This window comes from Lynx canadensis, chromosome B4 (genome assembly GCF_007474595.2).
Source record: "Lynx canadensis isolate LIC74 chromosome B4, mLynCan4.pri.v2, whole genome shotgun sequence".
Classification (NCBI taxonomy): Eukaryota; Metazoa; Chordata; class Mammalia; order Carnivora; family Felidae; genus Lynx; species Lynx canadensis.
In genome coordinates this window covers 94,679,620-94,704,857 of record NC_044309.1, presented here as the reverse complement: position 1 = coordinate 94,704,857, position 25,238 = coordinate 94,679,620, and the positions used below count along the sequence as shown (strand labels likewise).

The following is a 25,238-nucleotide window of genomic DNA, read 5'->3' as shown; positions in this document are numbered from 1 at the left end:
AATAATTACAATAGCGTGTCAATTTTATAAAGTACCCCTTTCTCCACTGTACATTCTTGCCAGTCATATTAAGCAACTGTGTTTTAAAAATTAAGGATAATTTAAAATTTGCATATTTTTTACCCAATCCTTTGAGTGCTCACTGGATTTTGTCATAATTTAGCTGTGCCCTGTTCTCATGAAGCTGTTTTTTTCTTCTTCCTCTCCTTTCCTCAGAGTTCCTCTGTTACAAGGTGAATTTAGGAGGCTTCTGAAGTGAATTAAAATTCAATGCACGGGAGCCTGGGTGGCTCAGTCAGTTCAGCGACTGACTCTTGATCTCAGTTTATGTTATAATCTCACAGCTCATGAGATCAAGCTCCATGTCGCGCTCTGTGCTGACAGCAGTAAGCCTGCTTAGGACTCTCTCTGTCCCTCCCCCACTCGCACACACTCACACGCACTCTCTCTCTCGAAATAAATAAACATTTTTAAAAATTCAATGCAAAAATTAATGCGTTTTTTGAGAGAAGGATCTATACTAGAGTCATATTTTCTCAAATAGTCATGGTCCCTTAAAGAGTACATTGCATGCCTTCATTTTGGATAAAAGGAGAGGACCTGGGAGACAGACTCTTAAAAAAAAATGATCCTTTTATAATCAATTTATAAAATTAGACACTAGTAGTTATTATTCTGAGTCCTAAGAGCAATAACGAAAACCTTGTCTCCAAAATGCCAATGTATGTGGCTAAAAATTGAAAAAATTCATTCCCTCCATAAATTCTTTTGTCAGTCAGGTGCCAGATATCCAGCTCTTTGGAAACACTTACACCTTTGGCCATGTATCAATAAAACAAAAAGGTGATTGACAGACTTTCTCAATTTTTCTTCATACGTATTGGTGTTATATTGTATAGCTACATCCTTGGAGCCACTGAATTAAGAGAATGATTTTTAGAAATCCTTTGTGTATAATTTCTCAGTCTTAGTCTATAAATTAACACAAAGCAGTTATCAATAACACAGTAAGAATAAGGAAAAACCAAATTCTGTTCAATAATATTGCAATTTTATGTAATCACACCTTTAACTTTAAAAAAAAAAAAAAGAATATTACTTGAGGAGTAAAAATGCATTCTGAGGTCCAAATCTCTAATTTACAAACTCTTTAAACATAGTGGTTCTAGACCTTCCAGATGAGAGGTGCCATCACTTGGCTACTTTTTCCAAAGGATGCCAAGTGTCTACTTATAAACAGTTATTTTCACTCAGCTGTGTTTGTATTGAATGCGGAGTAACATTGTATGTAAGATGTCAACTAACCAATCAATATTCTATTGACACCTACTACAGATTCACTAACTCAAATCTCATATTTACCTAAGGGCAGGAAAATTTTTGCAGACATATTTTCACATGTCCCTAACATGACCGAGCTAGTGAAATCCCTTAAAGAGATTTCGCTTCTGAAGTAAACCAATTGCTGACAGACTTGATATAACTGCTGGTTAAAGTAATTGTTTAATTGCAGTAACGTGGGTGAGGGAATAAAATGCATTAGCACTGTAATATCCGTATATACTCTTGGGAGAAAGGGTCTTAACAGAAGCTGCTTCCTTTAGTGATTGTTGGGAATGCTTGTAAATAGAGAGAGTTGAGGAAAAAACCAAAACAAAACAACAGTGTCCTTTGTAGGTACAGATCCTACTTTGACCACATTGCTGCCATTGGGTTTATTTTCTCCTTGCAAGATTATAAAAACATGGGCCTCGCAATTGACCATTTACTTATGGGAGCATTGGAAATCGTATGATCATTGGTTCCTGGTATATGATTTACGTGATTATAGAAAAATACCCAGCACCGTATCCAGAGTCCCCCAACCATTTTTAACCTGTGACACGTCAATGAACTTATCAAGGCACATCCATGGCGGTGTATGGACTTTCATGGGCCCTTTGTGGGCCCCTTCCTCCATTAAAATAAATAAATAAAATAATTTCATAGATTTTCATGAGCCCCCAAATTCTCATTTTTCCCTATTGTGTAAAAAAACAAATTTAAGCAAACATTTTGACTCTGAAAGTTCTTCCTTTTTTAAAATTTTCTAATTAAATTATTTTTTTTAACGTCATGGGTCCTTGGTACTGTGCCTATTGTGCCGAATGGACAAGTCAGCTGGGGGCACACCAAGTTATTCACCCACTTTCCGTCTTCCATTTTCCTGACCTTGCTTAAGTAGTACCCTTCTCAGCATCCCTCTCCCACAGCCTAGTAGCAATGAATTGAAAAGCCATTCTTTCTCCCCCTTCCAGCATAGTTTCCTTGTACCCACCATCTAATATATATCCATGTCCCCAAAGAAAACATAGGATATTAGGATAAACCAGGCACATCTTCCTAACACAACTCAGAGTATAGTAGTTGAATAATAATTGGCTATTGAAAAGTATTGCTTTCATTAAGTTTTCATTTTTTTTTTTACTTTAAATGTTTTACCATGCTCTGCTTTGATGTTTTCCTATGCCATGTCAACTTCCACTTAATTTTTCTTTCTTTATTTCTAATCTTGGCTCTTTCTTAAGTCTGTAAAAAAAAAAAAATTGACCTCTGAAATTCTCTGATTTGTTATGTCACCCATTGTTTACAAATTCCCCCTCGTTGGTATCTCTTTCCACAAACTTCTCGCATCCTTGTTCACTTTCTCAAATTTTAGATAGGTCTTCTCTTATGCACCCTTTATTTTATTGATTACACTTTCTGAAATGTTCTTCTTTTCAGCATTTCTAAAAATTATTTAGTCTATTATAACTCATATCCTTTTCACTTCACTTTATTCTAGCCCAATCTTGTAGAATATACTTAATGTACAATATATACGCATAAATCTTCCTTTTTCTAAGGTATATTCTGTTTCATTTATTATCTCTTTTCCAGACTTTTTGCCCACTTTTAAAAGGCGTATTATATTTGGCATCTTCTTACAGAAAAGAGAGTCCCAATATAGTTGAAATTTTCTATCTCCTAAATAAGTTCTGCCCAAGTTATTCTTTTTTCAGCATGGTTGAAAGTTACTCATATCATTTAAAGGAGGGAAACTAACAGATTGTGTGTTTTTATTATCATTATACAAAAATCACATTTGTATTATTAATCATATCTGAGCTACTCATAGACTAATTAATAAACTAAAATACATGTTGCTTTTTTAAAAAATATATTCAAAATATCGTCCTGACCTGGTACAGTCATTGAAAATCATCTTACAGTTGCGCTATCTGCAACTTAAGTGCTAAAATCTTTTAAATAGTATCCAGGATGATATACCTTATCTTGAATTGTGTTCTAAGAGGAATCATGCATAAAGTGGAAACAATGTGGTAGCAATGGTACAACAAAGCTTTTAAAAATAGCTTCAACATATTGTTCCATTGTGTAAGAACTTTTCCTTGCATTTGTCAAAACACATCTCGGTCTTTCATGAACTGTAAAATGCATATACCTTTTTAAAGAATGTCAGAAGAATTTATAGACACCAAAACATTCAAGGATATACCATTTTCAATATAATTTCATAGCACCCATTTCAACAGAGTTCAGGAGATGAAAAGATCAGCATATTTCGATTGCCGTATATATTTCTAGAATGGATTTTCTTGCCTCCCATCTACTTTAAACCCTTCAATACCCATGTAAAGAATGATTAGAATTCAGTTTGGCTCATACTGAGTATATGGCTAAAACCTTATAGTTAGATATATATTACAATCGCTGAGAAACTTGTTAGACATGCAGGTGCTGGGTCCCACACCAAATCTCCTAGTGAAGGGCCAAGCCTTCAATATTCTAAAAAATTCCAAAGGGGATTCTGATGCCTACCACAGTTTGCAGACCACTGCTTTAAAACACACGAAATTTGGAAACTAAATGTTAAGACTAAAGCTTCTTTCCTGCTTCTGAAATAGCACAGGTTAAAAACACAGTGACAAAATGAAGGGGTACCGACCTTGGATATTCTTTTTTTTTTTCTCTTTAGAAAAAAAGGTAGTGGTCTAAAATGTAAAATGGACTTGTTTGGAGTGTTTTAAAAATACACTTAGAAGGTTAAAGACAATTTCAGAAGACTGAATTTTTTTCCATAAGATGTTCCAAAGCTACATGTGATGGTAATAAGCTATGTTACTTACACAGAAATTGCAAGAGTGTTTTGATCATTTATCTAATTTGGGGAGATTCTTGTTTCATCCATTGAACGAATCATGTAACTTGATGAATAAAAAAAAGTTCTTAGAACAAGAACTTAACCATCTCCTCCTCAGTGAAGAGGAACAAGCATAGGTTGACATGCTAAGACACATAATTACATACTATGTATTTGGAAGTTTGTTTTTGTCTTAACCCCATAATTAAATTTTTTTTTGAGGGTCTAAAAGCTAAAAATGTCATAGGTGGTAATCAACTCAGAGGACCGGCATTGGTCAAAGCCCAAAAATAACTAAAATACCAATCGTTACGTACAGAAAATTTTATACCCCAACAATAGACAAATGTCTTCTTGAAGGAACATTCAAGCACTTAATTCAATTAAGACTGCAAAATTAGGGCTGCTTTTTGGAGTTTATTATAAAGGAATATTGCTAATAGAACAATTGGGTTTGTCATATAGAAAACATCCCAGGGATAAATAAATCTGGTCTATGTTCAGGGTAGTAACCTGGGCACAATGGCAATGGCATATGATTCAGAAGGAAAAAACAAACAGAAACTAGCAGGAATGTCCAAAAATCTATTAAAGTCTAGGCCTAGTAGATATACAGGTAGGTTTGTCAGCTATAATACAGAACATTCAATTACATTTGAATTTCAGATAAATGACAACGTTTTAATGTCAGTACATTCCCAGTATAATATGTAACATATAATATAACCTTTGTAATATTATATATTTGACATATGCTAAATATTCTGAATTATTAGTTATTTATTGGAAACTCCAATTTAACTGGGCATCATATATTTTTATTTGCTAAACCTGGCAACCCCATGTACAGGGTACTTTGCACAACTTTCCACATCTCAAAGAAAGGGTGCTTAATACAGTCATGATTATTTCGTTAACCTTTAAGAGAATTGGTGATATTTTTTTATCTTACTAAATTTTAAAAATACTTTTTCCAAAAAAAAAAAAATACTTTTTCCATTTCTATCCTCTTTTCTGTGCTTTATCCCTCTCTTCTTTATATATGCTATCATACAAAATATGTCCACTGAAATTGGAATGGAAATAAATGAGATTCAAAAGAGGGCTCAGAAAGGTGGACCAGAACAGGGAAAATGCAATCCTTCACCTAGATCTTCACCTAGCACATAGTAGTTGCTTAAGAAATAGTTGGTTGAATGAACCACTAAAGGAGTAGTAAAAAATCTTCCTTCTGCCAGTTTTTAAACCAGAAACTTTTCAAAATTATAGTTATCTAACTGGGCAAGATTTTATATCCTAGGAAACTGTGACATATAATGAAATTGATAGAAGCATCTAAACATACCCCTCAGTCCATAATTTACAGTCCTTTCCAACACTTCATATTATACGATTGTTCTCCAGGTCTTGTTAATCGAAGTGTGGTTCAAAGACCATCAACACCAGCACTGGCATGCCCTGAGAACTTGTGAGGAGTGCCGGCTTGACAACTTTTACTTAACCAGAATTTGTATGTTAGTGAGATCCCCAACAGATGGAGAGCACGTTTTAAAATTATGGCTAGGTGAACCTAATTTGCAAATCAATTATTTTTAAGTATTGGCAACTCAGCCTTGCAAAGTAAAGCTATACATTAATCTCACCAGTTCATAAGTTTTAAATCAATTACAGAAGATAGGGAACTCAGAAACTACAACTGTCCCAGGATTTGGTGCTCACACAATTAGGACTGGAAACAGTTGGCTCTGTGGTAAAAGAAAGTCATTGCTTTCCCAGGAATCGTCCATCTGCATGACGAAGCTAGGCAAGTTGTTAGCAGTGATTCTCAGCCTGGCATTCTGTCCAATGACCCCTTTGAGAAGTTGAATGAAAGCTATGAAAGTCTCCCACAAGAAAAAAGTATGCACGGACATATATTTAGGACGTGGCATAAAGTTTTTCGAGATTCATGGGCCCCCTGAAGCCAATTTCATGACTCCCTAAATGCTCAGAGAGTAAATTTAATTCTATCTTCTACACAGAACTGAGGTTTTCTGGTAGCGGTTTCTACAACTCCCCTGACCCTATGATAGATGGACAAAGGATGGGTGGACTGGAAATTAGCATTGTCACACTCTAAGATCTTGAATTTTTCATATAACTGAAGCTCATTCGCATGCCTGTTATGAAAGAGGCCTGCTTTTTCTGAAGTCAAATTGCTTTTATGTGAAGACTCCACAAAACACGAAGGTAATTTTAGCAACTGTCCTTTCTTTACCTCAGCTGGCCTGGGAGCAGAAGTTTCGGTAAGGAGCGCTAGAAACACGGCTCCACCCCAAATCCCCACCACTTTTAATGCAGTTCCGTATAGCCCGGAACACCTTATTAGGAATACCACAGAGGCCTTCACCAGAAGTACAACAGAACACGACAGCTGCCACAGCAGACAGACACAGCACCCCAGTCTGCAGACGACTGGAATGACTGAGACATCTTGGGTCCCCTGGACTACTCGGCCCTTCTCCAGCACCACTGAAGAGGTAAGGGGAGAATGGGTGTGGGGCGTGGTTTGTAACGGTCTCAGAAAGCCCGCTGCTTGACAAGATCTGCTCTGCTAGAATTGCCACTACTCAAATGTGTGATTAGGTACTCTGTGTCCTAGCTGCTAATTATGCATGGTGCATTCTGTGCGATGAAAAACTCTTTGAGATAGGACGAAGGGAAAGACAATCAGGCCGCGATGTCAAAACTGTACTCCTGCAGGTTGGCCACATTTCTGAACCAAAGTCAGGCTTCATAGTCTTACGCATAACATAAAAACAGGAAATAGAAATTAAAATCAGTGTTTTGCAGATTCCCCTGATTGTATGCCACAATCATTTATGGTCATAAGGGAGTGGAAAGAGTCACAAAGCAATGGAAGATTCAGGAATCACTATGACTGATTTGTGAACATGGTCAAATACTCAAAGTCACGTACCAATTCTACATCAGCAGCCACAAAAGGGCAGATAAGTTTAACGGCTGGGGGAGCAGCAACAGTGCAGTCGTAGAGTCTGCTCACGGAGTATTTCAGTTCATCCCTTCCGGTCTGCTTCCCACTCAGGGCTTTAGGCCACCATTTTAGGCAATAATAGTGTAACTGCAAAAGTGCAACTTGCAAAGACAAATCAAAAATGCTGCTTCATTTGCAAGTGTTCAGCTGTTTCCTAATAAGCAAACCAAAAACAATTGAAAGAAAGTAAAAGCCCAACACTAGGCGTATGACTTAACGCCCCTTTAGTGCTCTGGTTTCTTCCCCATTGTGCAGAATTTAATATTGCATGTGGTTCCTGAGTAGTAAGCACCTACTTCAGAATTGATCACAAAACAAATATAACCAGTATATTGAATAATTTGTGGAACTTTCTTTTTATCTCCAGCCTTCCTTTATTCTAAATCTTCCCTACAAGCTAGTGCTTCCTTTGCCTCTGAACAGAATTTAGGAAGGCCTCGTGACTTTTCTGGACGCTCTTGATTATCACTTTAAAACTCAACACTCACTCTCAACCCATTAGCAAGGATTATCCAATTCAGGAAGTAACCCAAAGTCTAAATTCAACATAAATCTTAGCTTGTCCTCTCCCTTCACCCCATCCCTTTGGGCTTGACGTAGGGAAAGGGAACCTGTCCAAAACCTCCCACGTCCCACCTAGCTTTTTACCCATCTCTCCTAGTTTGATCATTGTGGTTTCAGACCTGTCTGGGCTTGGAAAGTGGGGAAGGAAAACAGGAAATGAGAGCAGGAGAGATGGCACTCGAGGTTGCCATCATGAACTGGTGCTGTGCTCTCTCTAAATCTCTAACTCCTAAGCCCTGCCACCCACTGATGCCAGTAAGATTTGGCACTTACTTTTGAAATTGAATGCCTCTTGGCGGAGCACCTTCTTGTCTCCGCTGAATGTGTCTCAGCCAAAACATCAGTTTGTAAGAGTATCCACGTACATCTGAAAATACATGTGTACGTGTAATTTTTTTACACAACTAATACACCAAAAATTAAGTGTATATTTTAAGAATATATAGGATATCTTATATACACATATACCAGTTCAGAAAAGGAAATAAGCACATACTGTACTGATATATATATATATATATATCTCTCATATAATACATTAAGTATGTCAACTAAGAAACAGGCTGAATAAAACTGTAATAAAAACATACCTGCCTGCACACTCAAGGATGGTCTTTTAGCAAAAAACATTCTCCCATTTTTTTTCCCACATTGGACCATTGTGAAACAAACACAGAAAGAGCTCCTAGAGGCAGCCAGGCTCTACTGTGATGAATCAAGAACATCCAGAGCTTTGCTGCAGGCACCCTTGCCCTTGGGTCAACCCAGCCCTGTGTTATAGAGCTCAACTGATCCAGCCTTATACGTGGATTTGCAGTCTCTGGTCTTGGTAAATGCACTGCAGGGGTGTATTTTGGGTTTTTTTTATTGTTATTGTTTCTTAGTCTTTTTCTTTTTTTTCTTTTAATGTTTATTCATTTTTGAGAGAGAGAGAGAGCACAAGTCAGGGAGGAGCTAAGGGAGAGGGGAGACAGAGGATCTGAAGCAGGCTCCCTGCTGACAGCAGAGACCCGATGTGGGGCTTGAACTCATGAACCTGGGGCTCGAGCTCATGAACCGTGAGATCATGACCTGAACTGAAGTTCAGTTGGATGCTTAACTGACTGAGTCACCCAGGCGCCCCCTTGGTCTTTTTCTAAAGCGAAATCCTCCGCAATGTTTGTGAGCTCCCAGATGGGGCACCAGAATGGCTACGTATCCAGTAGTCATCAAGTCATGACTCATCCCCTAGTTTTTCCTTGAAGCACAGGCAAAATCTTAACTATGTCTTGGGAAGCTGAAGTTCTAAAAGCTATGCTCCTTCCAAAGGCAGTTTCTAAAACTGCAGTTTTCCATGACTTTAATGTTTTAGTCAAGACATCTCTGCTAGATCATCACTTGATTTAGCATGAGCATTTACCTTATAACAGTCAATTACAAATAGCTGTAGTTAGGTATTTTGAAAGGAAAAGTCACGTGGAAGGTAAAATGCTTGTCCTTTGAAAGTAATTTTGAAAGATACTCTATCTCTATACCTAGATATCATTTGACTTGATTGCTTGGAATTCTGTAAAAGGAAAATCTTTGTGTGTCCATTGGGGTTTTTTTTTGTTTTGTTTTTTGGGGTTTTTTTTTGTTTTTGTTTTTGTTTTTTGTTTTTTTATCAGATAGCAACTGGTCTGTGGTGATTTTGGATTGACAGTACAGTTGGGCTGTGAATTGGGGTGGTATATTATCAGGTGGTGATGGGAAAAATCTGAATGTGAGGATAAGGACCGTATTTATTCAGGTTTGCATCTCCAGCATCTGAACATAGTGCTCAATATGTTATAGAGTTTTTGTAGAAAGGAAAGGAAAAGAAAGGTGTGGAATGGAGTGGAGCAAGATGGAGAGAGGGAGGGAAGTGGAACAGCATAAAGTGCAGGGGAGTGGCCTGAAGAGGAATGGTATGAAATGGAGTGAAGTGGAGAAGAGTGGACTGGACTGGAATGAAACGGAATGGAGAGGAGTGGAGTGGAGTAGAACACAGTGCAGGAAAATAGAATAGGGATAATGGAATGGAATTCTGGGGAAATGAATCAATTGAAATGGCATGGAAGTGGGTGGAATTGTTGACCACATGGGTAACAAACGACCCATCTACTGTCCGTGTCCAGATACGATGGTCATGTTGAATAGCCATGCACATTTTTTATTGCACATTTCATTTTACTGTTTTTAAGTTTGCATGTGTCTAGAGTTTAGTATGTTTAATACATAATAATACATATATTGTTTCATTCAGGAGCTAATCTTCAGTTCCTTTTTCTCCCTTCTAATTCCCCCCATTTCATCTCTTAATCACCCTTCGATTCCCCACCAAAAAGAAATTAGAAGAAAGGGGAAGAGGCATTGATGGCCATGCAATTCAATAGCTTTGGAAAATGCTCATCAACTCAAAGAACATTTTTTGAGGACCTAACTAGTGTCAGAACAGAGTGGTTGAGTCTTTGAGATCAAAGCCCTCACTCCGCTTCTTACTAGCCAGTGACCTGGCAAGTTACTTAAACTCTCTAAGCCTCAGTTTCCTCACCTATAAGAAGGAACTCCCAGCTCTGAGGGCTGTTGCAAGGGTTGGGGGAGACAATACATGCAAAATGCTTACTATAGCACTTGGTCCTTAGCAAGCATTTAGGAAATAATAGCTCTCATTGCTATTTTCCACTGAGACACAAAGATGAATGACAAAACTGTTGCCCTGAAGGAACTCACCATCTGCTGTGTGGGGTTGAAGGAAATGGAAATATACACAGGCTCTTATGGAATTCAAAAGCAAGGTTCCTAACTGGTGTGAAGGTTTCAGGGAGTGTCTTCCTGTGAAGGGAATATCTAAATTGAGCCTAAAGAAGAATAGGAGTAACCTAATAAGAGGTAGGAGAGTAGGAAAGAGGGAGACAAAGGAACTGGGTTGGGTGGGATGGAGAGTTAGAAAGTGATTTCAATCTTTACCTAAAATTTGCATTTTCTGATATAATTTATTGTCAAGTTAGCTAACATACAGCGTATACAGTGTGTTCTTGGTTTCGAGAGTATGTCCCCATGATTTATCGCTTTCATGCAACACCCAGTGTTCATCCCAACAAGTGCCCTCCTCAATGCCCATCATGCATTTTCCTCTTTCCCCCAGTCTCCTCGTCAACCCTCAGTTTGTTCTCTGTATTTAAGTGTCTCTTATGGTTTGCCTCCCTCTCTGTTTGAAACTATTGATGACGATCTGAAATCCGTGTTTTCAAATGGAATCTTCATCCAAAAATAGTTACTAGTTCCTACTTGTTATTTTAATTAGTGACACTATGAAATTATCTGTCATTCCTTTTGTTCCCAGTCACATGTAGCCACTAGGTAGAATTTAGAACACTTGAGCTGAAGTAGAAATCTAGAGAAGAGGGGCGCCTGGGTGGCGCAGTCGGTTAAGCGTCCGACTTCAGCCAGGTCACGATCTCGCGGTCCGTGAGTTCGAGCCCCGCGTCAGGCTCTGGACTGATGGCTCGGAGCCTGGAGCCTGTTTCCGATTCTGTGTCTCCCTCTCTCTCTGCCCCTCCCCCGTTCATGCTCTGTCTCTCTCTGTCCCCAAAAAAATAAACGTTGAAAAAAAAATTAAAAAAAAAGAAATCTAGAGAAGAGAGAACAAGAACCAAAATACTAAGATTTTATGCTTGGAAATGCTATGTATGTCATTACTACTAATTAGTGTTTATGCAATGACCACAGGGTTCTAGATTCACAATCAAAGAATGAATTGGGGTTGGAACATGGGGCTGGGAACAGGGGTGGAGATGACCCAAAACATTTCAAAGAGAAAGTGGCTTGTATTTGTGTCTTTCCCTTTCATCACCAGTCTCTGAGTTACAAGGAGTGAAACATGAAGAGACACTGTACAAAGTCTGCAAAGAAAAGAATCTAAGAGACAAAAATAATATCTAAGATTAGTATGCCAGGAACTATGCTAAGCAATTTCATATACTCTGGGAATTGGGTACTTGTATCTATTTTCCATCACTATATAACAAACCAAATCTTAGTAATTTGTAAAAAATGACAGTTTTCTATTTCTCGTGATTTTGTTGATTAGTTGGGTGATTCTTCTGCCGGTTTCACCTGCACTCACTCTTGAAGCTGCATTTAGATTGGAGGGTAAACTGAGCTAGAAGATTGACAAGAGCCTCTCTTTACATGACTAGCAGTCAGGGCTGGCTGCAGGAAGGGGTGACTCGGTTCTTCTCCATCTGGCCTCTCTTCCTCTAGTAAGCTACCCAACTTCTTTACATGATGCTTCAGGAAAGTTTTGTAAGAAGGCAAAGGGCCTCTTGAGGCCTGGGTTCTGGAATCACACAACATCACTTCTGCCACATTCCATTGATCAGTGCAGTCACAAGCCAGGCCAGCATTGAAGGAAGGGAAAATAGACCTCCTCTTTTGATAGGAAGAGCTGAAAGTCACATTGCAAAGGGCCACACAGCTCGGGTGGCAGGAACTTATGGTCATTAAACAGTCTACCATGGTATTTATTATTCTTGTTGCTATTGTTATTATTATTATTATTTTGCAGATGCCTAGCTTAGGCTTAAAAGCTCAAGGATTGGAGGTCAAAAGATTAGAAAAGAGCAGAACAAGATGAGCTCACACACCCATACACATACCTGCATACCTAGTCACTTTATTCTCTTACCTAGAGTTCGTTTTAGTGAAGATAAATGCCAAGGAGAACGTAGTTTGAAACAATTACTAGTAACGCTACTGCAAAGTTGTCCTAGTTTCTTTGGGAGGAGAATTTTCCTTACTTTTCTCCTTTCCCCACTTTCCTCAAATCCTTGCCTGTCCATTGTGAGGGGATCTGTCTTTGGAAGGCTGTAGATTTGGGTCAATACTTGGCTTCAAAACTAACTCTCTCCCTCTCCCTTGCTCTCTCTCCCTCACCCTAGACATGAATTAAATAAACTGACACCAGTCATGTGCCTAGAGTAGGGCTGAAAAATCCTGTGTAGTTACTGTTAGCTGCTGTTGTTATTCTACCATTGATAGTATTTTGTGGCTGTGTGTGTCTTCACAAGGACAAGGCTGGTGAAACAAGAAGCTAGTCTACCATATGAGTTAGGAAATACCTAAACCGGTTGTTCTCAAAATATGGACCCCAGACTGAGAACTCATTAGAAATGCAACCACTTGTCTACGGCCATACCACCCTGAACGCACCCGATCTCGTCTGATCTCGGAAGTTAAGCAGGGTCGGGCCTGGTTAGTACTTGGATGGGAGAAATGCAACCACTTGGGCCCTACCCTAGACCTACTGATTCAGAAACTCTGGTGGAGAGGGCCCAGCAATCTGTGTTTTAACAAGCCCTCCAAGTCACATGGATGTACTTGATGTTTAAGAACCACTGACCTAGGGGACACCTGGGTGGCTCAGTTGGTTGAGTGCCCAATTTCAGCTCAAGCCATTATCTTGCAGTCTGTGAGTTTGAGCCCCACATCTGGCTCACTGCTATCAGCGCAGAGCCCACTTTGGATCCTCTGTCCCCTTCTCTCTGCCCTTCCTGACTTGTGCTCTCTCAAAAATAAATAAACATTAAAAACAAAACAAAACAAAACACTGACCTAGAAAAATCTGGTCCCTGACCAACAATGTCTCCCTCTCAGGCTTCTAGATGCCTTGGTTTCCCAAAATTGATGGCACTTTTGTGCCTTGTGGGGGTGGCGCAGGGTGCTATAAAAGCTAAATAATCAGGGAATGGAAATTAATTTATCTAATTACAGCCTCCTGCTATTCCTTCACAGAGCGTACATCCCATAAGGAATGGGGCCCGGGGTGGGCACGTGGAGGCTGGGAAGACAGGGAACTGCTGCAAGACCCAGGTCTTTGTGGTAATTAAAAAAGGATGTTGCCAGGCGCACGGTTCCACCGTGAGTGACAGGACGTGGTAGTACAACACGGGCTGCGTTCCAGCCCCCGGGCACACCCTCAGCCAGGCATCCCCATATACCACCTACATAAAGATACACTGCATCTCTGTGCACGGGCACAATTGCAGATGAAGCTGGATGGAGGTGTCAGATGTGTGCCCTGCGTATGTCAGCCGTTTGCTATGGGCAAGGTGAGACTGGCAGGACTGGGGCAGCAGGAAGTAGGTCTGCACACGGAGGGGGAGACCCCGGTTGGGGTTTGGGGCACAGGGGGAAGAATCGAATGTGAAGAAGTGGTATCCAAAGGGTGGGCCTTGGACTTCACTTTAGCTTCAAAATCTGACCAGCTTCTGTCTGTTGAGTAGTGGAGGTGCACTCTTTTTTTTTTTGTTTTTAACGTTAACAGAGTGCAAGTTGGGGAGGCGCAGAAAGAGAGGGAGATACAGAATCCAAAGCAGGCTCCAGGCTCACAGAGCTGTCAGCACAGAGCCCCGAGAGGGGCCCCAACCCAAGAACCACAAGATCATGACTTAAGCTTAACCCACTGAGCCACCCAGGCACCCCTGAGCAGTGTACTCTTAAGAGCAGTCCAATCTGGACCCCTTTTCAGCCATGTGACCTTGGTGGAGACGGTGCGGTACAGTGGTAAAAAGTAGAGGCCCCGTGTCTGAGAAACCTGGGTTAAATCTCTGTGGTGGCATCTACTGGTTACTCAACTGCAGTCATAATTGCTTCCACTTCAAAATAAGGATGACTAAGGGTGCTCTGCCTTATAACACAGTGTGAGGATTAAAATCTGAGTAGCCAAAGTGCTTAGTACACTGGCTCCACGAGATAAGGATTCAATAACTGTAGCAATCAACACCAACTTCTTGTTCCTGCTTCATTATCCCTGCCCTGCCTGCCTCACGGAGTTGTAAGAACCAGATACGCTGACATTGTTACGTGAAAACGCTTTGAGGGGGATAAGATGTTGGGCATGCATTAAAAAGTGTTCCGATTGGTGCTGATTCTGCTAAGTAACCATAAATCTTGTCTGGAGGCACACCTCCTTCTTCCCCTCCCCACCCTGCCCCGGGCTCGGGCCTGGGAGAGGGATTGCGTTTCCTCAGTTCATGAATAGCCATTGTGGTGCCGCTCCGGGTTTAACAGTTCTGTGTTTCCTTCCATTTGGCCTTCAAAGAGATCACAGCCCACTGTGAGCCTCCAAATAAGTAACAAGGCAAATGCAGAAAATCCCCACTTCCGTACACCTCCATCAAGTCTGGGGCGACCTCCTTTATTGTGTTACTTACAGCATAGAAGGGACGTGCCCCACTGCCACCACTATTCTGTGGCCAGAACTAAAGATAGGACAATACTCCCCCTTTATTGAGGCAAGTACCCAGAAGGAGGAGTGCAAAGATGTAGCAAAAAAACAAAAACAGAAAACAGAAAACCCTCATCATTCCTCCTGAACAAGGAAGAACTCTTAGATTCTCTAGTGTGCATGGGATAAAATATAAGCAGATTCTGAGGCTGCAAATGGTGCAGAAAGGTCATCCTAGGGAGTAATGTTTTGTGGAAGGGATGTGTTCCTAAAGACCCTAATCTATAATTTGCATCATTCAAGCTTAATTCTGGCAAAGAGCTGTCATTTTCTTAGGTTGCCAGCTAAAGTGGATTGTCATGTGCCAACAGCGTAATATAGTTCGTATTTACTTGAGGCCCTCCAGCTTTTAAATCGCAACGATTTTTCTTTTCCTTCTGTTATGATTTGCATTATTTTCTATTTTGTGTACAAAAAACAGGACAATGTTCATATTTTGTCACAACATAAATGATGTGCACATAAAAATGCAACCATGAAATACAACATGTGCATTGAAATGGGTTCTTTAACATGCCAGCATTTCTCTGGCACATCGGTTTCCCTGAGCAGGTAAGGGTTGATGCAGTGGGGAAAATGGCAAAGAAAGGGGGAAATGACATCAAAGGAGAAGCAAGGATGTGCTAATTGAGATAGGAAGTCTGTGGCTCTTGCCCTGGCCTTGCAGACCTCAGAATCACCAGGGGAGATTTTAAAAGATACAGATTCTGAAATTCTGCCTCAGCCCTAGTGAATCAGCATTTACTACTAAAGTAGGACCACAGCACCTAAAGTGTAAAAATCTCCCCACTGATTGTAAGGTGCAATTAGGTTTGCAATCCCTTGGAGAATAATTGAATAATCAGCTCGTTAGAACAGACATTGAATGAAAGAGAGGGGGAAAAGTTCGGCTGGAGCCATGTAACCGAATCTAATCACATGGAAATATCTGACAAATGCGAACAGAGAACAACACAATAGAAATAACTGACCTAAGGCCTCATGGGTGGCTCAGTCAGTTAACCGTCCATCTTTGGCTCAGGTCATGACCTCGTATTTTGTGAGTTCAAGCCCCATGTCGGCCTCTCTGCTGTCAGCTCAGAGCCCAGGTCAGATCCTACGTCCGCCTCTCTCTGCCCCTCCCCTGCTCTCTCTCTCTCTTCCTCTCTCTCTCAAAAATAAAGAAACATTAAAAAGAAGAAAATAACTGGACTGTATCATTCAAAAAGGTCAGTGTCATAAGGATTATTTGAAAAGGCTGAGGAATTGTTTCAGATTAAAGAAGATTAAGACACTTGACAACAAAATGCAATACAGGATCATAGGCTGGATCCTTACTACAGAAAAAAAGCAACAAACAAACAACAACAAAACCCAAATGCTAAAAAGGACGTTATTGAGGCAATGAACAACAATGAAATATGGAGTGTAGATGAAAGCATTGTAACAATATTTGAATTTTCTGAATTTGATAACTATACTGAGATTACACCACCAACTCTGAAATGGTTCAGGTAAGAACAGTATATACGGAGAGAAAGAAGACAATACAGTAAATGTGGCAGAATGTTAAAATAAAAAAACAAACAGAATTCGTGGGTCTGGGTAAAGATATATGGAAGCATTCTGTGGAATTCTTACAATGTATAAGTTTGAAAAAATAAAAAGTAGTTTGCTTAAGGGCTTTTAGAGGGTAGGGGCGCCTGGGTGGCTCAGTCGGCTAATCATCTGACTCTTGGTTTCAGTTCAGGTCATGACCTTCCAGGTGGTGAGTTCAAGCCCCACTTTGGGGGTCTGTGCGGACAGCATGGAACCTGCTTAGGATTTTCTGTTTCCCTCTCTCTCTTTGCCCCTCCCTGATCTCTCTCTATGTCTCTTAAATAAAAGAGGCAGGGGGAGGGTTTAGAGGGCAGAATCCAAGGATGCTACTGAGTTAGGGATAGACCAGAGGCTCCGATGAACTAAAACCTGTCTGTCGTGGTCAAGGACCGGGGGAGAGAAGGTGGGGGCTGAGGAAGAGAAGAGCAAACACAGAAATGATGATGTGAACAACAGAGAAATGATGATGAATTTGCAAGAAAGAACAGTAAAACCAAGAATCGGAACTGGTGGATGAGTCACTTGATAATTTTGAAGATAAGATACCAAAAGCTCTGCAAGAGATGAAGTCCTTTAATTCTCTGTAACTTTCCCCAGTTACATATTGTTTGCACCCGCTTACTCTCCACACCGCTGAAAGGGGAAATGCTATGAATTCCAGGAGCCATCTTTAAAATGAAAATCCTTTCCATTCTTCCCACACTTTGGGGGACCTGGCAGCAGAATATTCCCATTGCTAAATCCAGATGAGATCCCAGCTATGTAACCTTCTATGGTACAGAGGAGGCACCTCTTTTTCTTCAAAGCTCTTCTGTTTTGGATTTCTTTTTTCTTTTTCTTTTTTTAATGTTTATTTTTGAGAGAGAGACAGAGACAGAGTGCGAGTGGGGGAGGGGCAGAGAGAGACAGGGAGACACAGAATCCAAAGCAGGCTTCAGGCTCTGAGCTGTCAGCAGAGAGCCCCACGCAGGGCTCGAACTCACGAACCTGAGCTCAGATCATGACCTGAGCTGAAGTCGGATGCTCAGCTGACTGAGCCACCCAGGCGCCCCTGTTTTGGATTCCTAATAGATCTGGACCAATAAGTACACCCCATGTGCAATAGCTTTACTAGGTGCTTGCCCTTTATCTGTGTGTCCGGGAACATTTGTGTTTGCTCCCCCTTCTGCAAGGCTGTTGTACATCCAGCCCAGAACAACACGACTGTGGAGAGAATATCAAAAAGAGTGTCCTTTGCTAAGAGTTTTGACCCTGGTGGTCCTGATTATTTGAGAAGCAGTAGATGTTCCATGAAGTGGTCAGGGTCTGTCCATTTGGAACAGGGGCCGATTGGACACTAGTTTATCCCAAGGCTTAGGTGCTAGGTATTCTTGGATTCTGTGATGCTAAAGGTTCCAGGGTGGCATTGGAGCAGCTGAAGAATGACATTTGGCTTCAGATTTACAATTAGTCCTGCCCTTGTTTAGTGGTAGGGGTATAAATGTTTCCTCTGTCAGTATAAAGTAGCATTAAGTCCCCACGACCTGGGGATGTGGCTTAGCTAATGGAGATACATGACTCTTCCCTTCACAAGGCTTATAATCTAGCCAACAGGTTTTTCATTACATTTTGAAAAACATGATAAGACCCTTTGATCTTCCACTTTGATCACTGTTTGCCCCAACATCCAGGGGACTCTAGCGTGCCTGGCATCTGCTTCATCCAGCAGAGAAAGGAGAGCTGTGGGGAAGAGGCAGGCAGAATGGGGGCCCAGCAAGCCTCCATCTTTTAATTTTTTTAAAGAAAAATCAAAATCCAGTGGGGTTTTTTTTTTACACGTAAAATCAATTTTTCTCAACATTATCCACATATTCCCATTTCTAAAAAACAATATTAAGATCACAGACCCAGGAGGCCTTCATACCTTGACTCCTCGCATTTGTGAGCAGACAGGTTTCCGAGGGTGGGAGGGACTGCAAAGCAGGACTGAAGCTGGAGAGGAAGCACTGGAGACTGGAAAGGTTATTCGTTTACAGTCACATCATTTTAAGTCATCCGTCTGTGTATGGTTACAAAGTGGGGGCAAAAGCTATGCAAAGTCCTTTTCCACCAGACTTAAGGAAAAAAATTAAAAAAAAAAAAACCTAGGGGAGGAGAAGAGGGTGGAAACTGTTGTAGAAAAAAAGTATCAGGAAACCTTAGAGATGTGTCTGAGGGAGACAGTGAAGCCTGGTGCACTCCCACCCCTCCCTTCCAGGACTTAAAAAAATGTTGGCATGACCGCCAGCCAGAGCAGTGTTAAATGTCTTTTGTGCTCATCTACTGAAGGGCTTCTCTTGGGTACAAGATGGAAAGGCGTGATAATGTATTATCATTCGGATGTTCTCAGAAAGACATTCTCATCCACGGACTTTGTCATGCTCTAGCATCACTGGGTGCTGGGCATCTGTGATGTATTGGTATTTATAATATACTATTATTACTACTAATAATCATAGTATCTAACATTTGTTGAGTCCTTTATTCAAGGACCATGCTATACATACAACATGCACCTTCTCATTTAATCCTTGCAACCTCTCTCCCCCAAATGGCTTTATTATTTCCATTTTCCTGGACACCTATGACCTAGGAAGGTTATGAACCAGGAAGCTAGAAAGATTCCTTGAAATATAAGCCTCCCAAAATGGTACCTCTAAACACAAAAGAGGATAGTCATGGTCCTTTAAAAAAAAAAAAAAAAAAAGCAGCAACTGCTTATCACAATTACCTTACCTTAAATTTTAACGCATCTCTTTAAATGTATGACACCTGCTAGTGAAAACTGTTTTCATTTCTGTCATAATTTACTACTGAGTCAGCTCAAAGAAAACTTAGAAAGGATTCACCATCTTAGAATTGTTTTTAGGCCTGATTGCTAGGCCTTCTTCTTTTTAACCATATCTGGGGGTACACACATGAGAGTTGCATAACAAAAGTACTTCCTTGGAGGGATGCCTGGGTGGCTCAGTCTGTTAAGCATCGAACTTTGGCTCAGGTCATGATCTTGAGGTTCTTGGGTTCGAGTCCCACCTCGGGCTCTGTGCTGACAGTTCGGAGCCTGGAGCCTGCTTTGGATTCTGTGTCTCCCTCTCTCTCTGCCCCTCCCCCACTCATGCTCTGTCTCTCCCTCTCAAAAATAAATAAATATAAAAAAAAATTATTTCCTTGGAGGAAAAAGAGCAGAATTGACCCATCATCTAATACTTATTAAGTTTGCTGCATGTTGGTTCTTTTTCCTTTTAGCATCCACATTTTGAGATGCTCAATAATCCACATTATTGAGAAGTTATAAATATCAAATTTGTTCTAAATATACATAGTAGAATATATATTTTATATAATATATAAGTATGCATATATTATATAAAATATACTGTTATATATTATACCACCAGTTTACTTATTTGACACATTCTAAAATAGTTCAAGACTTTCTAAATCACTTACATAGCTTCTTGTAACCAAAGAGCTCAGAATTTAAATTTATAAGAGAAAGAACAACAAGATATTATTAACTCTCTTTAATACAAATGGTATCTGCTGCAGGATTTAATTAAGATTATTGGGCTCCACCATGGCATTTTGATCCCTCAGCTTGTGATAAGGCCTAGACTTTACATTTCTAGCAAGTTCTCAGAAGACGCCATGCTGCACCTGAGAACCATCATACTGAAGAATAGGAATTCCTCCCCTCTCTCCTTTCCTCCTTTTATCTTCCCTCCCACCTCTTTCTGTTCAAAATCAATCTTTTATCCCTTTGCCCTTTTTTTCTCTTTTCTTTTCCTCCCTTCTTTCCAAGATATTTGAGGCATCCAACAAGAACATGTTTAGAAGCATTTGCTTAGAGTACTTATTCACATGACAGTATTTACTGAACAGCTACAAAGATTCCTTCCTTCCTTCCTTCCTTCATCCATTCATTCAACAAATATTTGTTGAAACTTTTAACCAAGCAAGAAGAACAAGACAGACAAAGACTCTGCCCAAAGGGAATTCTCCATATGCCTGGGAAAGGCAGGCAGTCACAAGCATTATATTGTAACAAGTGTCCTCAACGCGCTGAATTAAACAAATGGATTGATGACAGGAATAATTATAAAAGGACACTTTTTCCTTGGGTGGTCAGAAAGGGTCTGGCCCTATCGTAGGAGTGTGTTTAAAGCTGAGACCTAAAGGTTGAGAGGAAGATAACCAAGCAGAGAATCTAGGAAGGAGTGGTCCAAGGAGATGAAAAAGCAGGCATAAAGCCCGACAAAGTCAGCTCTGTGTCAGGTACACAGTAGGTGCTCAGTCAATATTTACCGAGTCAGTGAGTAAATGCATTATCAGACCAAGGCCGCTGGAGCATAGGAGGCAAGCAGAAGAGATGCCAGGTCATGAACGGAGTTTTAGGTCATAAGTGAGGAGTCTGGATTAACCAGTAACTTTACCAGTCTGCTCCCCGCTTCCCCTCAGCCCCCCAACCTTTCCCACACCCAGCTCAAACCCTGATCTGAAGTAGCAGTTCTCAAGGTGTGGCCCCTGGGCCCCTGAAATCCACTTGTGTCATTCAACATTTGTGTTCATAAGCTGACAAGAGCCATGCTTTCATCCATGAATTCATAATTTATGAATATGTAAATTATGATTGCTAAGACAATTTGTTTAAAAGGCTACTGTCTGTCCACTCGCGTCTCATCAGAAGCATCCCCTCCCTTCCCACGTAGTCTGGGAAATGTTTCCAAGTGGCAAAGAGAAGACATTGTCCCCTGAGAAGTTATGGAGTGGCTGGTCCCAAATTCCTGGAGTGCAGTAACCTCTAAAGCATATGCAGGATAAATAGGCTTAAAAGAAGTTGAGGAACTCCAAACAAAGATGAGAACAAAGAAGAAGAATGAGTCAATTTATTTATACTTTGCACAGTAGTTTCAAATAAACTCCTCATAGAAAAAACGACATCTGGCAACTTTCCCCAGTCCCACACCGCCTTGAATCCGTTACAATTCTCTCTGGTTTCTCTTATTAATGCAAGTGTTTTTTAAGAAGAAAAATGTAATCAGTAAAAGCCTGAGTTTTAAGTTTTCCTTGTTGTTTCATACCATATTAGTCCTTATGGGCTATTTAAGAACCACTAATTTTGGGGGGGAACTCTGCTGTAAGCCTTAAGATTCTCCAAGAAAAAGAACTAGGAGTCATATAACTTTGGAAAAGAAATGCCCTGACTACTGGTCCTTTCCTTAGTGCATTGCTATGGTTCTTCATATACACTGATAGTAAAATAGATAAGTGATGACACATGACTCTAAATACATGTGCCTCTCTTTGGTAGATCAAAAATAAAAGAACCTTACTGGGGCACCTGGATGGCTCAGTTGGTTAGGCGTCCACCTCTTAATTTCGGCAGGTCATGACCTCACGATTCATAAATTTTAGCTCCACATCGCGTTCTGTGCTGACAGTGTGGAGGCTGGTTGGGATTCTCTCTCTCTCCCTCTCTCTGACCCTCCCCTGCTTGTGCTCACATGCTCTCTCTTCTCAAAATAAATACATAAACATGAAAAAAAAAAAAGAATCCTATTTAAAGAAACCATTTCTTCTTTTCCGAATTCCTATTTCCGAGGGCATTCTTAACGAATCACTTCTAATAACAGAATTTGTAAGCATCTAAACTGTTTTGTGAGGATATTTTGGGATTGCCTTGTTTGATTAGTGCTTTAAATTTTGCCTTTTTTTTTTTTTTTGGTGCATTTGCCTACACCTTAGGATTATAGGTAGAATGTTAGAAAGTATATTGAAAATGAAATACAATTTTAGATTAACTTATACGGTACAGTAGGTTGTGGCATGTAGTGTTTAAAAGAAAACAAAAATTGTTGGCCAAACTTGGAGGAGACAGGATTTATAGTAGATTTCCACAAAGGACAGAGGGTGTTTAGTGTATTTGGGTGAGAAGACTTCAACTCTGAGGGGCAATTTATGAGAAAATATTATAAACCTCAATGGAAAGGACAAAGCGAAAGATAGGCAGAAGTTAGAAAAGTGCAACTTACGTGATGGATGAATTTAAAAGAGAGAAAAAAAAATGTGACCAGGATGCTATCTATTACCAGGCAAACCAACACCTAGATGGCAAATTCAAGTTTACAAAGATGCTTTAACATCTGTGACCTTATTCATTCTTCATAACAGCTCTGGGAAGTATTTAGAGTGATACAATTCCAGTTTTACAGACAAGGAAACCACATTGTTTTCTGAATACAGCAAGAAAAGAAAAAGGTAATGTTGAAAAAAAGCAATGAAGTGGCAAAAAGACTCACGTAAGGGCTGAGGGCAGCCTGTGGGCTGGCAGTATCTAATGGAGAGTGGAGGGGACCATCTCTGATGCTGCAGAAAGGCATGCCAGGCTGTGAAAAGCCATTGAACTTGGGGACAAAATACAGAGGTCCAAAAAAGCTCTCTTGGAAGGCAAGTCATGTGGGCAGAGAAATAGGAAAGGTTCCTTCCATCTTCCCTGAAATGCGCACATGTTTAGGTTTGACCTTTGAGTGTCTGCGAACTTGAAAAGGAAATCTGAGGTCTTGCAGATTTAAAGCCCGTAGAATCTCTGAAAGGGTAGGAATTTCATGTTTTCATTAAAAGATTTCTTAAGAACATATTTTCTAAAAAAAATTGGAACAACGTTCCCTTTTCTGCTTATCCTCAGAGTAGATACAGTTGATATAGAAGTCAATAATATAGCTTTATGTATAATCTGCCTGTCTGAAAAAGAAGGGAATATGACTTTCTTCCTATTGCTTTAGCTCCAGAGTATTCTGTTTTGAAAATTAAAACGTAAAATCTTATCTTTTTTGGCAGTTGTCAGGGATGACACCCAAGAAAAGCAACCGAGCATTATAAAAGTTGTTGCAATATTTTGCTTTTATCATCTGTGTGCAATTAAGCATTTTTGCTCTTTGGTTATTAGGAACTCTTTTAAAAGCCATTTTCAGATACATGATCACTCAGGTACCCAGGCAGTTGCTAAAAAGCATAAAGTTAGTGCTGAAAACGGAGTAAATTCCAATTTTCGTTATGTGTGGGAGCTGAGCCATGCATGGTATTTTCCACAAAGGAGAGTTTTATTGCTTTCTTCTATTGCTTGGACATTATGGATGAAACGGTTTTAACTACTGGATGGTCAGTGATGAAACTGCTTTGCGGTTTGCTTTGTGGGATGAACAACTGGGAGTGATTATATTTGTTCTTGGTCAGCACCATTTGCATCAGATTTAGGGAGGACGCCGACCTCTAGACAGGAGAAGGGGGAAAGTGAATGGCAGAGAAAAAAACAAAAAGGTCAAGTGGACAATGGACAAGATCCTGGGGGGGGGGGGGGCTTGTTCTGTCGCTGGTGTGTCAGGGGGGTGTGCACTGGGACAAGTGAGTGTTTTGAGGTGAGAAAGGCAAGAGCACTCTAATAAAAGGCTTCAGGAAGGACTGTAGGCGACCTAGGGAAATCTGCTGTGGTCAAGTTTAATCCTGGGAAAAGAGGCCCTGGAGAAAGCAGATGAGGAAGATAGGAAGGAAGATAGGGAGGGGGGAGGCGCTGGGCGTGGAGGGAGGTAGGGGGCGGAGGGGGGAGCTGGAAAGTGAGAGGGAGCAAGTACGGATCCTGGCTACGACGGCAGGGAGGAGGGCCACTGGGTGGGAAAGAAGTGAAAGTCCGGGAGAGGAGGAGGAGGAGGCAGAGCTCGGTGGGGCCCGACGGGACCCCCGGGCCGCGGAGGCGGCGGCGCGGGGCAGTGGGCTGCGGTGGGCGACAGCGTGGCCCGCGTCGCGGGGGGGGCCCTCGTGGCAGCCTCGGGCGTTGGCTCCTCGGGGCTCCCTCCCTTGCCGGCGCATTGTTCCTTTGCCGGGAGACGAGGAAATTGCCTTTTGATTGCGGAAGTCCGCGGCCGGGGCCCGGGGCGAGGCAGCGCGGGTCAGCATGGCAGCGTGGGAAGGGCGGCGCGCCGCCTGCCCCCGCCGCCTCTCGCGTCCGCAGCCCGCCCGGGGCGGCAGCAGCAGCAGCGGCAGCAGCGGCGGCCCCTGCGCGTCGCCAGCCGGGAGGGAAGCGCTGTGCGCCCGCGGGGCGCGCTGAGCGCTCGCAACAGGTGGCCCCTCGCGCCGGCCGTCGGGGCTGCCCCGCGCCCCCAGCCCCTCTGCCGAGTCCGGGTGGTCACCGCCGAGCGCGATGCTGAGCCATGGAGCCGGGCTGGCCTTGTGGACCGCGCTGAGCCTGCTGCAGGTGAGTGGCCCGACAGGGGTCGCGGGCGGACGCGCCCCTCCCCGCCGACGACCGAAGTCCCACTCCGCTGTCGGGTCGCCTGGGTTGTGTTTTGCAGAGGGAGACGGCAGGATTTCTTCCTCTCCTTTGGGAAGAAAGATCCTCTTCTGAGCCCCCAGCCGGACTGACAGCTCACACTACTTCAAAGGCGCAAAAGTCACCTTCTTTCTCCAGCTGTTCCCGGGAAAGAGCAGCTAGGGAGAAAGTTGCCACCCACCTTCTCCGCGGGCCTTTTCTCTGGCTGGAGGGCAAAGGGATGGGCCGAGGCTGGGGCTGAGGGCTGAGG

The 25,238-nt window shown here is 41.6% G+C and overlaps 1 protein-coding gene across 3 annotated transcripts in view; it reads left to right on the top strand.

Moving 5' to 3' along the window:
- The window catches only part of PTPRB (protein tyrosine phosphatase receptor type B), a 115,222-nt gene that overhangs the window by 4,999 nt on the left and 84,985 nt on the right, over nucleotides 1-25,238 (top strand). For 2 of the 3 annotated variants that reach the window (XM_030323223.1, XM_030323222.1), the window contains exon 3: nucleotides 6,446-6,702. In XM_030323223.1, coding sequence (XP_030179083.1) covers nucleotides 6,446-6,702 — 257 coding nt within the window. Of the gene's footprint in view, nucleotides 1-6,445; nucleotides 6,703-24,833; nucleotides 24,914-25,238 lie in introns of those variants that run through there. The other variant, XM_030323226.1, reaches the window with a different exon arrangement.